This window comes from Xylocopa sonorina, chromosome 5, assembly GCF_050948175.1.
Source record: "Xylocopa sonorina isolate GNS202 chromosome 5, iyXylSono1_principal, whole genome shotgun sequence".
Taxonomy (NCBI): Eukaryota; Metazoa; Arthropoda; class Insecta; order Hymenoptera; family Apidae; genus Xylocopa; species Xylocopa sonorina.
In genome coordinates this window covers 12,714,932-12,732,909 of record NC_135197.1, presented here as the reverse complement: position 1 = coordinate 12,732,909, position 17,978 = coordinate 12,714,932, and the positions used below count along the sequence as shown (strand labels likewise).

General features: G+C 35.2%; 4 protein-coding genes across 14 annotated transcripts; 3 read left to right on the top strand and 1 right to left on the bottom strand.

Moving 5' to 3' along the window:
* The first annotated feature begins 951 nt into the window (after nt 1-951).
* Nucleotides 952-6,331, top strand: Rho1 (ras-like GTP-binding protein Rho1). Of its 11 annotated transcripts, none has more exons than XM_076895475.1 (5): nt 969-1,105; nt 3,188-3,273; nt 4,835-4,995; nt 5,077-5,460; nt 5,703-6,331. In XM_076895475.1, the coding sequence occupies exons 2-5, from the start codon at nt 3,216-3,218 to the stop codon at nt 5,775-5,777; spliced, it is 678 nt and encodes a 225-aa protein (XP_076751590.1). In that variant the 5' UTR covers nt 969-1,105; nt 3,188-3,215; the 3' UTR covers nt 5,778-6,331. The 11 variants fall into 11 exon arrangements, with proteins under 11 accessions (XP_076751598.1, XP_076751590.1, XP_076751597.1 ...); XM_076895482.1 differs by having other exon boundaries at nt 975-1,105; nt 5,710-6,331; XM_076895480.1 differs by having other exon boundaries at nt 1,067-1,105; nt 3,191-3,273.
* A 2,612-nt stretch (nt 6,332-8,943) lies between these two features.
* Nucleotides 8,944-11,723, bottom strand: Erp60 (disulfide-isomerase A3). The gene is made up of 5 exons (XM_076895474.1): nt 11,316-11,723; nt 10,766-10,997; nt 10,474-10,682; nt 10,285-10,395; nt 8,944-10,211 (listed from the first exon to the last, which is right to left on the bottom strand). Exons 1-5 carry the CDS (start codon nt 11,459-11,461, stop codon nt 9,437-9,439), a joined length of 1,473 nt encoding a protein of 490 aa, XP_076751589.1. The 5' UTR covers nt 11,462-11,723; the 3' UTR covers nt 8,944-9,436.
* A 1,041-nt stretch (nt 11,724-12,764) lies between these two features.
* Alas (5-aminolevulinate synthase) lies at nt 12,765-16,044 on the top strand. Its single transcript, XM_076895076.1, has 4 exons — nt 12,765-12,839; nt 13,889-13,946; nt 14,179-15,464; nt 15,598-16,044. Exons 1-4 carry the CDS (start codon nt 12,837-12,839, stop codon nt 15,847-15,849), a joined length of 1,599 nt encoding a protein of 532 aa, XP_076751191.1. The 5' UTR covers nt 12,765-12,836; the 3' UTR covers nt 15,850-16,044.
* Nucleotides 16,045-16,651: 607 nt separating this feature from the next.
* On the top strand, nt 16,652-17,978 carry LOC143424025 (beta-1,4-N-acetylgalactosaminyltransferase bre-4). The gene is made up of 2 exons (XM_076895827.1): nt 16,652-17,608; nt 17,686-17,978. The coding sequence occupies exons 1-2, from the start codon at nt 16,814-16,816 to the stop codon at nt 17,878-17,880; spliced, it is 990 nt and encodes a 329-aa protein (XP_076751942.1). The 5' UTR covers nt 16,652-16,813; the 3' UTR covers nt 17,881-17,978.

The window sequence follows — 17,978 nt, the reverse complement described above, 5'->3', positions numbered from 1 at the left end:
TACTCTAAAATTGTCTAATTAAGGTGAGAAAGATCAGCAGAGGTTTTCAGGTGTAGTATCAGCTGCAAAAAATTGTCACACGAGTAATGAATCATCTTGTATAAGCGAACGGATGTGCATAGTGTTGCATCTACTACACGAACTATAATCACAGTGCGTTGTGTTTATACTTTTCAAAATGGAAGATAATGTTTATTTGATAAAAAGTAGTTTTCCAATGTTTCGAATAGACTCGATTCAAAACACAAATTGTTTATTACCTAATTCTTACTCGTTTGTTGGTTATAAAGTTAATATCATGATTTTCACGTGTTACATACCAGGGGCGCTAGGTGACGAAGCTGCGATGCAGCATTATTTACATATTTTCCAACCCTTTCCGTCATTCACCCACAAATACATCCGAGAAACATGATGCGTGCGCAAAGTCCCACCACAGATTCATGACGTGCGCCGTGGCGCATGATTCGTCGATTTCGGAGTACCGCACAGGAACGTATTCGGTCACGCGTAAATTAAACTTTTCTTTCTTAGAAAAAGACATTATCATAATGTGAAATATGCTTCAATTTCAATTAGTAAAATGTAAAACTAATTTCTTTCTTATGTTACATTCACCCGTACCATCGCTATATCTTTCCACCATTGTAAATACTATCGTCATGGATAGAAACATAATATAGTAATTATCGTAACAAACGTATGCGCAAGAACGTTGCAATCGACGCAACATTAATAAATCGAATGATATCTGATTAGTTAAGTAAAAAGATTCGGTGTTATTAAGCGTAACTGAATCAGTAAAAGAATCCTCGTGTTCAGTTGTTTGTAATTAGCTTGATAGGAGAAAGCGCGTAAAATAAAATACGCGTCGCTCGATAATGATCGATAGAAAATGATAATGCGAGTGGAAAAGGTAGTGGAAGATAGCGTCGAAAATTTGAAGGCGTCCCGTAAGTTGGTAGGGTGGCAGGTCTTTGAACGCGTCGATACGATCCTGCGTATAATGCCCCCCCTCACTACTCGATTGCCGCACACTCAACAGATTGAGGTGTGGCCATCGAGGGCAGCCATCTTCTTGACTTTCTGTCGCTTAACATTTCAGGTAAATACGCAATTATTTCTTAAGTAATACTGGTTGGAGTGGTGCGAGAGTGTGCTGTGCTGTGTGCCCGGGTGGTTTAAGCGTGCCGCATATCGGTTTGTTAACGGCGCAACCGGGAACTCTGTGTGTCAAGAAGGGAAAAAACCTCTCCTCCTCCGGTGATAGAGAGAGGGCCGAGGGAGTGCCATGCGTTACGAATCCACAGCATCTTCGCATGACGACCGTTTAGTCCTTCGACATACGAGAAGCCACACGCTGTCCGTCGTGGACTGAATTCAGTCGGTGATTTTGGGATCGCTTACCAGTTCAAGTACGACCTGGGCTTTAGTTCAGTATGTAAATCGTCCCCCAGGCTCTAGACCCCTGCGTCGCTATCCTGTCGCACCCCCAGCGCCCTCATCCTCCCCTCTCAGGGTATCACCCCTCCGCCCCCTTACTTCTGTTACGCGGCAATGCACTTCCGGCTGTGCGAAATTCAGGAAAATACCTCCGAATCCCTCTCTGGGAAGCTAAACTAAAAATCTGTGTCACGGCTTCGTCTTGACATTCCTCCGCCGTCGTTTACCCTGTCAGCCGACATCCACGATCCACGATAAACACTAAGGTCGGTACGTTTTCAGATTCCCGTTGATATTCGCGTTCCTACCCGTTCGGGCTAAGTGTTCGCCGCGTATCCCCCTATTTACGCTTTCGTTTTTTTATCTCCGGGATGATTTCATCGGAATTTCCGTTCGCTAATAAAAATACCAAACAAACATACGTTGATTTTCGGGGAACGATTGACCTCTGTATATTTAGAATATATCTATAAATTATGCGATTTCGAATATTCTATACGTATGCAAACGGAAGTTTAAAAAAAGAAAAAAACAGAGCATGATACAATTTCCCTTTCGATTCGACACAGCTTCTATAGTTTTATATTTTATGAATAACCAAGGTAAAACACACTGTACCATTGTACAATCGACACGTTTACCAACGATGAAACAAAGTATGGAATAGGAAAGTTTATACAAACTGTTGTCTCAACGTTAACACATAACCCTTCTTACTTCGTTGACACACAGTCTTCTGTTCATTTGCATTGCTTCTGCATTACTAAGTAATATTTGACGCTAAAGATCTTTGCTTCCACGCGAAATCTTACTAAATGCTTTTTACTTTCATTTTACAGAACAATAACATTTCGGGGGGAAATATGCCAGGAGCAAATTCTTTCATGCCTTTTCATCTATAAAGATACTTCTGAGAGCTAGAAACTTCCTTTATATATTAATGAATATAATTTTGTGCAAAACATAAATAATAAGTACTACGATAGTATTAATTGTGTACCGTCAACTGAAATTTAATGAAGCTTCTCATTTGTGTATAATATGAATGTGACGCCTAGTACATTTAATTTTTGCTTTAATGAAACAATTTTTTAAGTGTACACATATCTTTTGATAGTGCATGTTCAATAAAAAGAAGTATCGATCTTATGTGTTTATGCATGTTCTTTTTTGGAGAAGTCATTATTTTATTGTAAAGCATAAGGTATTGTCTTCAATGTGATACGTGTAATGGTATTTGAAAGTTTTTGTATACAAAATAAATGATAATCGAGTTATTTGCACAACATATCTTCCTTTTTTTTTTTTTTACAATCAATCATTAATTCACTACCTTATGCACTTAAGAATTTTGTAATCTTTGATCTAAATGTGTACATGAGGTCATCACGATAACATTACGATAACACTGTTGATAACATTAAATCCACATTATATTTAGTCCTTGGCATTCTTATAAAGTTTTGTAGTATATATATTTTCATATATATATATATATGTATATCGGAAGGAAAGAGTTATGAATCAGAAATTTATGAAGGCATCACTCGGTGATAATAAGATTATATAACACATTTGCAGATATTTAAGTACATAGTTTTAATAGAAATGAGATATATGCATATAAATTTATAAATATTTATATATATACATATATAAGATATTAATTTATAATATCTGTATGGTACATGCAGTTATCTCGTAGCCTCTTATCCAATCTAACATATAAAATGTCCACTTAAAGCAGAGACGCTGAAAGAAAGACTAAAAACATGGGATGCAATACGGGCCGATGCCTCGGTCCAGACGATACGGGGTACCCTGGATCAGGTACGACCCAATTAATATCCATTAAATCTTCAGCCCTCGTAGGTTGCTTTCTAAATAGTATTAAAAGTAGATACGAAATATAGAGATGGAAAGATCTTACCTATGATATATCCAGTATACGAAGTAGCTGAGAGTAATGATACTAGAGGCAATTTCTAGTGACGCAAATGTATAAACAGAGGGCTGTAGGGAGTGTATGCTATTATATTTGTAATGCTAGTACTATTTTAGTACTCTGTTTAAGAAGAGCCGAAATAGATGCAATGTTTTCAAGTGATATCAAATTTTTGTACCCTACGAGGTTTGAACTTGAGTCATTGTTTACTAGCATTGTCAGAAAGTGAATCTAATTGAACAATTTCAAGATGGTTACCCTGACTTCTTTCCTAACTCTATCCTGAAGAATGCTTTTTCTCTTAATCTCTTTCATTGTTCCTTTCTTATATCTGTATTCGCACTATAGATCTACTCATTTTTCAAGTTGCTTTTTATTTATTTATGCCTTATTAGGGTGCAGGAGAAATAGTTTCTGTTAATGTCGCTCTTGATTAACTCTTTTCAAAATTCCTTGTTTTTCCTATTAAGTTGTGATTATCTTATCTTATGTGTATTATGTGCTCACTCTCTGCATGCCCTTAGTTCAACTAATTTTAGGTGATGTTTCCTAGAAGATGTTTTGTTTCAGTTAATTTAGATCGAAACTTTGCATCTGTAAAGATGCGATTAGAGTTTATTAATGTTAGATTTTTTATGCTATAATAAAGGGTGTTAGAGAGTAAGCTGCTCAAGCTGTCACATTCTTGCTTTTGAGGAATTGAGACTTCCTCAGCGTCAATGCATTGAATGCCGGAACGTTTGAGAGTAAGGGCATGCTGCAAGCGAAATGTATTAATGCTGAAAGAAAAAACGGAGATTAGTTGATTTTATATAAGTTACTAGCTTCGCTTGTAATATATCTTTACCCAAATACAAACGTAAGATAGCTATGTACGTGAACTAAGGTGGTCTACACTGGTGCCCTTTACTATAGTGTTTTGTAACTTTTGAACTTTCTTATATATGTATATATATATATGTATGTATAGACATAATAATCATATATACATATATGTATATGTGTGCGTGTAAGTGTACATGGGATAAAAGCACTAAAAGTTGTGCACTTTCATCGGAAGTAAATGTTAATGCTCTACACATGATAGCCATTATCGATAAATAAAGAGATAATTGTCAAAATTGAATAAACAGAATAATGTGGGACAATTATGCAAATACAAAATTGTAGTATTACTTTACGCGTAGGTAAGTCATTAGGAAAACATTGAAAGAGATATGTACTTACTTCTAATTATTATTAACAATGGCAATCGATATATTTGAAAATTTATAAATAATGTAAATAAAAATTCGTTACTAATATAAAATGAATGTGTATTTCTTGTTTTTTCTATTAATAGACATACTTTCAAGATCAGAGATTTATAAGCGTAAAGTCATTATTCTAATGGTGCGGAATATATTGTAATAATTGTAAATGAGTATGTAATTCTTTACATTTTAGAATTCATGGCAGCCATTAGGAAGAAATTGGTTATAGTGGGTGATGGTGCTTGTGGTAAAACATGCCTGCTCATAGTTTTCAGCAAAGACCAGTTTCCTGAAGTATATGTACCTACAGTGTTTGAAAACTATGTCGCGGACATTGAAGTCGATGGGAAGCAGGTGAGAACAGCAAAAAGTACACTTTATTATCCTTTTTACTTCATTTTAAATATTAAAAAACAAAAACCCTTGCTATCACAGGTGGAACTTGCTCTTTGGGACACAGCTGGTCAAGAAGATTACGATAGGTTGCGTCCATTGTCGTATCCCGACACAGACGTAATCCTAATGTGCTTCTCCATCGATAGTCCCGATTCCCTGGAGAACATTCCCGAGAAGTGGACACCAGAGGTGAAGCACTTTTGCCCAAATGTGCCCATTATCCTTGTTGGAAACAAAAAAGACTTGCGCAACGATCCTAATACCATCAAGGAGCTTAGCAAGATGAAACAAGAACCAGTTAAGCCAGAAGAGGGAAGAGCTATGGCTGAAAAAATCAACGCTTTCGCTTATCTTGAATGTTCTGCTAAGAGTAAGGAGGGTATTAGGGAAGTATTTGAAACAGCCACTCGGGCAGCGCTACAAGTAAGTATCGTTCGTTACAAGTTTCTTTAACTCATTCGCAGCGAATGACGTACCGTGTACGTCGCGTTACTTTACTCGGTGTTTTGACGACAATGTTTTGACCGAACATCTAAACTCGTTGCGTTATCCTATTGTCCATCGTTTGAATTTGATGCATACAACATTGTATATGATCGATGTTGCTGCGAATGGGTTAAAAATGAATGTAAACCGAGCAGACGTTATTATAAAAATTATGTGAGTTCGTAGGTAAAAAAGAAGAAGAAGGGAAGATGTTGGCTCCTATAATTCTTGAACTGTCACCGATAACGAGATAACACTAATGGAATTGCTAGCTGCAATGAAGCTAGTTGTTATGCCGGAGACCCCCAGCGGAAACTATAATATAATAAGATCAACAACAACCATTTATCTTCAATTGTTTTACACAATAAAACAAATCTATAAAAAAAAAAAGAAAAAAAACAGAACTGTCATTGATGAAACCGGAGACTTAAAGTATTGACTAAATTCACTACAAGTATATGTGCTATATATGAGAAACCATAATGTATATTGTAATGACTACTTGATTGTATTTTTTAATGGTAATGAATTGTGCTTCGAGTTTAAAAACAATTAAACAATTGTCATACCAACTATTTACATTTACGGTACATAATTATCTATACCATTGTAGCAATTATTACTATTATTATTAGTATCTCATTACTATTATATGCCTCTTACATCTCTTTGTTTTAATCGTAGTGGCCGTTTATTTTTGATAATAAAAGAAAAAACAAAATAAGTGAAAAGAAGGAATGAAAAGTGTTGGGGGGGGAATTTGTAACAAAGTATAAAGAGAGAGAGAGAGAGAGAAAGAGAGAGAGAACGGAAGAAAGAGAGAATGAGAGAAGGGGGAGGAGTAGAAACGTAGTATGCAATGCAAAAGTCATATAGAAAGCAATGTAAGAATTTAAAACAAAATGTTAAGAATTCCAAATGTTGCGTCGCTATTTTATTGAACCATTGCATTATCTCTATATTTCTTAAACGACAAAAAAAGTAACAAACGTTATATTATATTATAAAATTGCGGAAGTAGACCAGCGGATCACTTTGATCAATAAGATACCAACTAGGCTAAATGTATTATTATTATAATTATTATTAATTATTATTATTAATTATTTTTATTATATTATTGTAATACGATGACACTAACATTACGGATTGTAACAGCGGCTATATTATATTTATGTATTTCGGCAAACACATCCCTTGTATCCAAACAAAGCACACAAACGACGTCCTGGTTTGCGTTTTATTAACGAAATATCTTTGTCAAATTATCCGAGATGCGATCAGTGTAATCGGCGGAATCGTTGGTGATTAATTAATTTAGGCCGAACAAATTTCACAGAACATGGTTTTCATAGTAATACTGTGTAACTTACACGATGCTTTACAACAAATATTTCAATTGAAAGTAATATATGCCCTTCAGAAAAAAAGAGAAAGAAAACACCGATTAACTTATTAGTTTCAAGTTACCTTTGTAAAATGATTATCGAGCCTGTTAAGTCACCCTGTATTTTTCCTCCCTTTTATTTCTTTTTTTCATTTGTATACATGCTGTTCTAAACTTTTAATCTCTCTTACACGTCTTCTATTAAAAACTAATCTGTAAGGTTCACATAAGGTAGTTGTTTTTTGCAAGAACTATTAAATTAACGACTGCAATGCAGTCTTGGCCATTGATTTAATGAATGACTGTGGAATTGTGTTCAACAAACTTTTTTTAACAATTAGCAGTACTACTGTTGTTGAATTACGCTTTTAACCGAAACTCCGTAAGGTTGCAGGTCAAATTTTGCAACGGTCTAAAATTTGATTTTTTTATCAAGAAAGTAAACATAGGTATGCCAATTTTCTATTGTTAAAGGGCGAAGATCGCCATCAACTGTTCGAAGCACAAAACAAATTGAGAAATCAATGAATAGTCAAGTCTTTTATAGTATTCAAATAAAAAGATGCTATTTAATAAGAAATTGTCATTATAAAAATTTCAAGATCCAAAACCATTGTCTTTTGCGAATCAAAATCCGTTGCAAATTTTGCAAGTGTTCTTTTATAATTATTTCCGAAGGATGTACTGTTAATTATGACTGTATCAGTTAATCCTTTATGGACTCTTTCTCCAACGCTGCAATAAGTGCGATCATATTTTCAGATTATAAAATAAATTACTAAAAATTTGTACAAACATTTACCGCAGTTTTTATAAGGATACGCTATGGATCACGAGAGATTGATGTGTTTTCGTAAAAATTACTTATCATCTTGATCCATGTCAGAATAAAAGTTATCAAATATTATAGAAAAGTCACTGAGACTGAGTCTCGGTTGATATGGATAAACTGTATAATGAAAACACTTTTTTTTTTATAAAAAAGATTATGTTAAGTGCACAAAGCTAAGCCGAGAAATGAATCATAAAGGACTTGAAGTTCTATGTCTAACAAGGATCAAAATGATATTAATTTATATGTATCATGGCATCTATTAAATTCATTATTATCTACGTTAAAAAAGTAGGCGATAAAGTTAACATTTCGTTGTCTTACATGTATGTACATGTTTGGTCCATATAGGATTAAAGATTGTACGTAAACTATCATTGTTCTTGGAATAGATGAGGTGTTTTGCCTTTTACGAGTCTTATATTTCCTTTTTTTTTTTAGCATTTCTTTGATTTTCACATGGTATGAAAAAGCAATAAAAATACGTATCGTTTTGTCCCATTTTCTTATGATAATGTTGCAATATATACGTGCATGTATATACACGTATGGTAAGCGTATCATATCACTTTGATTTCAAGCATTAAAGGGATATACCTGTGTTGTACACATGAAACGAAAATACGAAGAAAAAAGTAGGAAATACAATTTTTTCCATATTTCCGTAGTTCTGTGCGATGTTGTAATTCATCATGTAACTAATGAATTTGAAGGAGATACTTCCAAGGGCAAGAGTTTAATCACTTGTATGTAATACTTTTTCAGTGTAACTGAAGTGAAGAAAAAACATTTTTTACCATTAGGAAAATCAAGTCGGGAGTAAGATTCTTGAGTTTTATATAACAGATCATTCTATAATCAATTATAGCCTTAATATATATATACGTATATAAGATATTTACTCCATGATTGCTATAATAAATTGTAATTAATAATAAAAGTTACTTATCAATACTTATAAATTACCACTTTTGAGACAATTCAATATGTCCAACGAGTGAGTTGTCCAAAATTTATAAGGAATCTGTGAAGGTATATCAGTTACATAAAGCAAACTATATAATTGTATAAAGAAATTTTTATTTAAAAGTTTTATTGAACAAAATTTTTTGCATTCTCTAGAAATCACATATATCAGGTTTTTAAAAACTATAATTACTTCAATGAGAGAAAGAGAGATATCGTTAGTTTCGGTGCATTAAATTTTGTTAGAAAAGTTTATTTTACTTTTGATACAAATGAAAAGATAATGTATGAACTTCAACCTAATATAATGTCAGATATGAAACGTGGAATGGAAAATGTGTCTTAAAGGTAATTTCTTAAATCTGAAAAACAATGACATGATAACTCTAAATCAGTTCTGCTTAGTTTCTCTCACCTTGATATATAGTATTATAAAGTTACATATATATAGACAATCCTATCCTAATTATTCTTCACTTCGCTTTTCCAAATACTCTGTAAAATAAATGCAGTACGCAGAGTTATTGAATGTTCTTTTCAATTTTTGTCTTCACTTAAACCTGTCTCTCGTACTAAAAAATTTGTAGCCTTTACATTTTTTTTAAACTATTACGCACATTCGCCACACTGGTAAGTCGCACAAGGAAGATTTCACTCCATGTTCTGCTGCTGATATTATATCAAAAGATCTATTAAACAATTGTATATATCTGTTATGAAAAAAATTATAATTCGTCGCTTTTCGGTTTCACAGCTTTGCCCTTGCGATCATATCCTTTAAGTGCATTGGTTGCATGCTTGGCAATGTACTTAATAAAGTCCTCGAGTTGTCTGCCACCTTCATATTTCACTGGATTGTTCTTTGAATCTTTAGGTGCCCAATAAAGTGTTGGGAATCCTCGAACTTCGTATGGTACTGGGACATCGTTAGCAGTGGCATCCATCTTCACAATCGCAACATCCTCGTTCGCAAGTTTTTCACCCAATTCATCGTAAACGGGTGCCAATTTCTTACAGTGACCGCACCAAGGTGCATAAAACTCGATCAACGTATCTTTGTCGTTGTTAATAACAACTTCGTCAAAGTTTCGGGCTACAGCGACCTTGACACTTCCACTGTTATCTTCAGGAATTGGTTCAGACTTCAGATACGGTTCTAAAGTACCAGCTTCCATGTCCTTTAAGAAAGCTTCGAACGTGTCCACTGAGAATTCATCTTTCATGACGAATTTCTGGCCGTTAGCGTTTCTTGCCAAGATAACAGGCTTATCACCTTTAACGAAATCGATTCCAAAATCGTTTAGCTCGTGCTGGAAGTCATCCTTGGAAGAAATCGCGAAGTTCAACTTGGGGAAGTCCTTAGCAACTTTAATAATTCTATTGCGCCAATAATTTGTGCCTTTAGGATTCTTGGTATAATCTACAGTATAGTACGCGACAACCAGTGGATTTTTGAACTCTCCTTCATTGTCGCGCGTACGAACACCCGCAATACCAAAGCTGAAATAAAAATTTAGTTAGAGCAAGTATTTGCCATTTAAATTTCGGTAGAAAAATGACTTATAGAACTTACTAATTTTTGTTAATAAATTCCTGAATATCTCCTTTAGACTCGTCATACTTTACAGTGTTCGATTCGAATTTGTTTTGCAGTATTTTCGGTCTATATAAAATGATAGTGTTCCTGAAAATTAAACATCTGTAAGTACACCATATTTATCGCAACCATTGAAGTAAACTTAATTTGATGCAAAGAAATTACTTGTGTCCTTCCTTCTCTAAAAGTGACTTGGCAGTTGTATGAGCAAATCTGACTTTATCTTTAAGTTTCTTAGAAACGGCATGGAAGGACGTTGCCAATGGCGAATCTTCCTTCTCGAAGAAACCTACAACACCTATTTCATCAGAATCCAAGAATGCTTTCAAGCAATCTTCTCCTGTTAGTTCCTTGGATGCTGGACCGACTTGCGCCTAAAGCATATTTAAGTTAATTAACAATAATCATTTCTACATACCAGACATCTGTAAACTTATTTTAACAAAATTTTCAATACCTTCATGTATTTGGCAATACCAGCAGCTTCTCTGGGTCCATTGTAATCGCTAACAAAATCACCTTTGGAAAAGATTTTCAATGTTGGATAGCCGCTAACCGAATATTTGTTGCAGGTGTCTTTTCCGCTGTCTGTGCAATCCACTTTGGCAAGAGTGATCGACGGATCGTTACCTAAAAGCATCTCAGCAGCCTTGGCATATTCTGGCTTCAATCGTTTGCAATGACCACACCTGTGCACGTACGTATGTAAAACCTGATTAGTTATAACTTTCCATATTCATTTAAACAATCGTATTTAAGTTTTACAGGAACGACACGCAAAAGGAATAACAATTTTCCTTGCTTAGAAATAAGAATGAATACTTGTGTAACACGTTTTCATCTAACGTGGCACAAGCCGGTACTTGGAATCGTTAAAACCGGAACCCTAAGAACCACTTTCTTTTAAACATTTTCATTGTAGACACGTTGGAAGTAATAAAATAAGAATTAAGAAATATAATTCGCGGTTTTACAACTGCGTAATTACGATAAAAAAGTATTCTTACCACGGTGCATAAAACATAACAAGCGTGTTCTCGAGCCGTTCTAATTCATGGCTGAAAGTTTCGTCCGTAAGCTCCAGCACATCTTTTTCTTCGGCGAAAACGGTGGCAAGGACCAACGAGAGGAAGATAAAACACTTGGGTAGCATCGTGAATTTACGGTGCTATTCCTAAATCTATACGGAGCAGTATTCTTTATCCAAAAGGCACTGCCTGTCGAAGACGTGGCTTTTGCAAGAAGTTAGCCAGGGTAGCCGCGCAGTGCTGTCGCGTTTTGATTGGTTCGTTTTCTATCGAATATACACGATGTATCTCGGTGTGTGCCACCTACACGTACACGCTTAAAGGAGACAAGATTCCAGACGGAAAGAGTCAGCAACAAGGTGGATTTCGTCGACGTTCATACCGGTGGGGGGAACTGGAAGAGAATTATTTAACGGTATTCTTGAAAAAAATATTGCATACGCTACTTTGTATTCTCTTCGGAACGGTCTTAATGCCCCCTTGAGCGATCAATGTAAACTAAGATCGTTCCTTCTTCGTATTTCCTCTGCGTCCTTGGAAAAATTGTCCAACAGAGACAGTAGAGCATAATTTAAATAAACGACAACTGCATAGTAGCAATATTTCTTCTTACACCGAGCCTGGTAATAATTAACGTGGCGCTCTAATTGTACCGTAATATTTATCTTAGTAGGATGCAAACGTATCTACGAAACCGCAAGAAGCACTGCGTGTTACTCGATTTTTATAATTAGCGACAATATCTAATCCAAAAGTACTTATTCGTTATATGATAAATTATTGAGATGTTGAGGCTAAGAACTGATAACGAAATTTTCGAGACAAGAAATCACTTGTTATTATTGCTTATATGTACGCATTTAAACAATGTATACGCAGAACAATGTGTATAGTAATAATAACGAAGAAAATTGTTCGATGTGTACGATATCGCGTTTGCTACAATAACAGTTACTCGGGGAAAAACTAATGTATTTTTAATTAGGTAGTAGAGACAAATTAAATTTATCGAAGCTTATCGCTTTTTCAGGCGTTCGTAGCGGTATTTCCTTATACGATATTGATAAATGTATTTTTTTGCATTAAGCGTTGAAATCATTTGTATAGTAGTATATAATTTTCGTTCAAGTTTACGATACTTGTTAATATTTATGTATCGCTATCGGAAATGAGGCACTTACGTACAGAACAAATACCGATTGAGTAGGATAAACTTATACGCATAAACTTATTAGATGTGTTCTGAATTTTAATAACCATGCATCCTCTTAGTGATTTGACAATGATTGTTTGTTCATTTACGTTCGACTAGCATGAGTTTGCAAAAAGAAGGAAAGTGTAATGTAATCAGAATGATTCGTTAAATACTACATGCGACAGAACCGCGACTTTGTCAGTTGTAAAGACGCTGTGCTATCGATTGCAATACACGAGGTCTCTAAAAAAAATCAGGATCTTCCATACAAGTTAACTAATATTACTAATATATCTTGTGATATTATGGTGAGTGCTTGTAATATTGTTGCAATTGAACGTAAGTGCATACGTAACAAATATAATTAAACGTAGAAGTAGAATGGAAAAGGATCTCTTTTTCCTCGTACGACCTTTAACAAATTAAATCGTGTGATTAATGTCTCCTGTATAAGTGACGATTCTGATGCTTTATGAACCTAACACAAACGCAGACCACCGATTAACCGAATGGGAAATGTGTAAAAATCATTGTGATATCACGCATTCAATATTTTGCATCGAATTAGTGCGCGCAATGTCGGTAAATAAGTAATTACCACATCGACAACGCGAGAACAATTTGTTCGTATACTTTTAAATAATTTTACTATCGGGTTGCGTTTGTATTAACGTTACACGTGTTACCAGAATCGTTGAAACAATCTTTACACTTTGCACGATATGTATAGTTCTAACAAACAATTATATTTTATCTTCTGTTGTAAATATCATACGCAACAGAGGATTCTTGTTTCAAGGACTCGTAGAATATAATTATATAAGCCGTACTGTTGACGCACATGTTTCGCGTGAAATAATAACAGAATAGAACAAATGTCATACAATGTAGCAAAAGAATTACTTGTGATTAATGCGCATACGATTTATATGGTTCCTTTAAAACAGTTCTATTTCCGCAGAATCACTTAATTCGTATTTGATCTTAAAGTCTGTCCTCTAACAAGAATCTATGAGATCACTTTTGTAATCGATAATTTGTCATTTTCTCAATCGCGCATGACAATTTTATCGAAGGACAATGAAAGCGAATTTACGTATGAAAAATCTTGTCAGATCTCCTCAGTGGGACTAACTTTTTTAAGACTGTTAATAAGCAAACTTCGCGGTGCTGGCACGTTCAGTTGTGAATCAACTTTAGTTGTGACCTACCTGTCACCGTGATAGGTCGTTCAGAGTTAAACGCGTCAGTTCTTTGGTATCGAAAGTTAACCGTTGGTGTTTATTTGGCTATTCGCCATAGGTACACGAGGTTATTTTACCTTGATATTCAAGCACATCTATTTTTCATCTTCTAGTTCGCTCGTCAGTGTATCAATTACATCAGCGTATACCATTTATCCAGCGTTACAACAGGTAAGAGACTTTCAATCCATCAAGTTGTATCATTACGATTTTATTTTCACTTTCTCTTTTACCGACCAGTTGCTTAGTTTCCTATATGGTCGACCTCGATACTGTCTTTCCAATAAAATTAAAACCTGGAAATCCCCGATACCACTTAAGCGAACGTTCTTATTATATAACTATGATCCAATATGTTATATCATGTGTGACAGTTATTACATGTAAATTTCATACGTTTTAGGCAATCTGAAAAACATGCCCTGCCCATTTTTGACACGCCTCTCTGCGAATTATATCCGCAATTATGGAACATCTGTGATCATCAATTACCGTCAGCTTTGCCCAGTGATGTCTCAGTTTTTCAGCACCCAGGAAGAATCTGTTGCGACTCAACAAGTCGAAGAAGCTATAAACAGGCAATGCCCATTTCTTGCTAAAGAACAAAACGCAGTGAAAATGGCCAGCCCTGTAGTTAAGGAAGATATTATTAATGTCTCGGGCGTGGAATCAGAGGAAAAACTAAATTTTCCATATGAAGAATTTTTCCATGAACAGATCATGAAAAAGAAAAAAGACCATTCTTACAGAGTATTTAAGAAAGTCAATCGTTTGGCAGAGAACTTTCCAGCTGCAATGGAATACTCTTGGGGAGAGAAACCAATTACCGTTTGGTGCTCTAACGATTATTTAGGAATGTCACGTCACCCAGCTGTAACTAATTCCGTTCGTGAAGCGTTGGATAAGTTCGGTGCAGGAGCTGGTGGAACTAGAAATATATCAGGAAATTCTACGGGGCATGAGATGTTAGAGAAAAGGCTTGCTTCTTTGCACCAAAAAGAGGCTGGCTTGTTATTTACCTCTTGTTATGTCGCCAATGATTCTACTCTGTATACTTTAGCAAAACTTTTACCGGGTTGTCATATCTTCTCTGATGCTGGAAATCACGCATCTATGATCCAGGGTATAAGTAACAGCAGGGTAACGAAGCATATATTTAGGCACAACGATGTGGAACATTTAGAAGAACTTCTTTCTAAAGTAGATAAAAATATACCAAAAATTGTAGCGTTCGAAACTGTACATTCTATGACCGGTGATATATGCCCCTTAGAAGAGTTGTGTAATGTTGCACATAAATATGGTGCTTTAACATTTGTTGATGAGGTTCATGCTGTTGGACTGTATGGATATTCAGGTGCTGGCATTGGAGAAAGAGATTGGGTGCTCCATAAAATGGATATTATATCCGGCACTCTAGGAAAAGCCTTTGGGAATGTTGGTGGTTACATTGTGGGATCTGCAAACTTAATAGATATGATACGAAGTTATGCAGCAGGCTTTATTTTTACGACCTCGTTACCACCGACAGTCTTGTATGGTGCTTTAACAGCCGTTGAAATTCTAGCCTCGGACGAAGGAAGAACATTAAGAGCCAATCATCAGAAGAATGTAGCTTATATGAAATCTATTCTATCTTCCGCTGGTCTTCCATTGGAACTATCACCTTCTCATATTATTCCAATAAAGGTACATTTTCCTTTACCATGGTTAACTCTCAATTAGTACATTGAGTTATGTTAATCTAGTTGCTGGAACAATGCAAGTTGGTCAAAAATTGCTTCTGCTGTTATATTTATACAGACGCTATCGTTTTTTTTAGATTGGTGATCCATTACTATGCAGTCAATTAGCTGATTTATTATTAAAAGATAAGGGGCATTACGTCCAAGCCATTAATTATCCAACTGTTCCAAAGGGGGAGGAAAAGTTAAGGCTAGCTCCGACACCAAGGCACACTCAATCTATGATGGATAAATTTGTGAAAGACACTTTAGATGTCTTTCGTTGGTTAAACATACCGACACTTGATCACAAATTGGATAACATTCCGCAACCAATTCGAGTCCATTGACTACAGTAGTACGTAAAAAGAATATAACTACTGAAATTCCATAAAAACGCGAATATAAATTATTCGTAAATATAAATCTATTTTACGTCGATATTTATGCTGTTGACCAAGCATCTGACATGTTAAAAATTAACCGAAGTTAATCAATTATATGAAGCTTTAAATAAAGCCTTTATTAAAAGTAAATACAAATAATTATTTAACTAGAAAATTAACCGATAATATGACGTTCGAATTTCAACAAAATATAATATTATGTCTCCTCGATGATTTTGATGCCACGCGGTTATAAATAACATAAATATATAATTTCACAGTGTTCTTACTGTAACAAAGCTGTGTTGGGATGTATATTTCAATAGTTTTATTCTAATTTATTTTATATTTCCCGCCTTAGAAGTAAGAGAGAGAAAGATATATAAGAAAGCTATAAGAAAGAGTGAGACAGATAATACCGACCCCCACTCTAGAACCCGTGGCGCCATCTCTGTGAAAAGTGCTCAAACTGCTCGCACAGCAGTACCGACAGCGAAGTGAACTACTTACAGTAGTGGCGCCATCTCTGTGAGAAGCGCTGAACTAAACGGGGAACTAGTTTCAGCACTCTTCACAGAGATGGCGCCACGGGTTCTAGAAGAGGTTCACTATCTGTCTCACTCTTTCTTATAGTATCTTTTTTCTCTCTCTCTCTCTCTCTCTTACCTCTAAAGCGGTAATAGATATCGCGCTTGCGTATCGTTTTATTCCACTCTTAGAATCGACAGGTTTATCGCGTCGTCTGCATCTATACACTTTTAAGTACGTGTTTATATATTTATTTTTGTTTCATTCGAGTTATAAAATATGATACTCTGATTTATAGTGAAGTTACCAATGAATTTGACAGTTGTGAAACAATCTTAAAACAAATATTATGTACTTGATTGAATGAAATTGCGACAAAGTGTTGAAGTTAAAGGTTAGGATGAGAAGCATCGTTAACATCGTGAAAATTTTCGTCGCCTTTTTCTACGACTATGCACGCGGATTATCGTACATCATCACTACCATTTTACTTCTAAGTTATTGCTTGCATCCAGCTAGATTTGCTTCCCATTACACTTTCATAAAAACGGAGGATATATACGATGAAATGGAGAAATCTTATCCGGCAAGGGATAACTCCTGTACTATTACGATTAATTCTCGAAGATCGCAATTGCTCTATCCCGAGGAACATCCTCGTGAAGATCCCGTGGCAATGGCACGGCGGTTAGGCATATTACCAGGGGGACAGTGGAAACCCCTAAATTGTCACCCTCTCTTCAACGTGGCCATTATCTTACCATATAGGAACCGTCAAGCGCAACTCACCATTTTTATGAATTACATTCATCCCTTCTTGCAAGCCCAGAATCTCGATTATAGAATATTTGTAATAGAACAAAGCCCGATGCGAGAGTTCAATCGTGCTAAACTTTTTAACGTCGGATATGCAGAGGCGAACAAAGTGAACGACTTCCATTGCTTCATTTTTCAAGATATTGATTTGATACCTCAAAATCCTGACAATATTTATGCATGCACCAAAATGCCCAGACATATGAGTTCAAGCGTGAACACATTCCGATACAACTTACCATATACAGGTTTATTTGGTGGCGCAATAGCATTAACTCGTAAACAGTTTGAACGAGTTAATGGATTTTCTAATGTTTTCTATGGATGGGGTGGAGAAGATGATGACTTTTACAGTCGTTTACAATCGAGGGGTTTCCAAGTATAGTCATCACTGTTATCATCAATAATAACATCACGAAATATTGATTTATATTTTATATTTGAATTACATTTCAGATAACACGTTTTGGACCTGACATTGCTCAATATTATATGCTAAGACACAAAAAAGAATCCCCCAGCAATGCAAGATTTGAAAATCTTGAAAATAGCGCTAGGAGGTATGACACTGATGGAATTAGTAATTTAGAATATAGAGTTCTGAATCATCAATTAAGGCCACTGTATTCTTGGATTTTAGCAGATGTATAGGTTTTCCGTTAGTGTCTGTTATTTTATCAATGAATATGGTTGTTTAAAATGATTTATTCATTTGTCTTGATAAAATTAAGCAACAAACTGCAATTGAC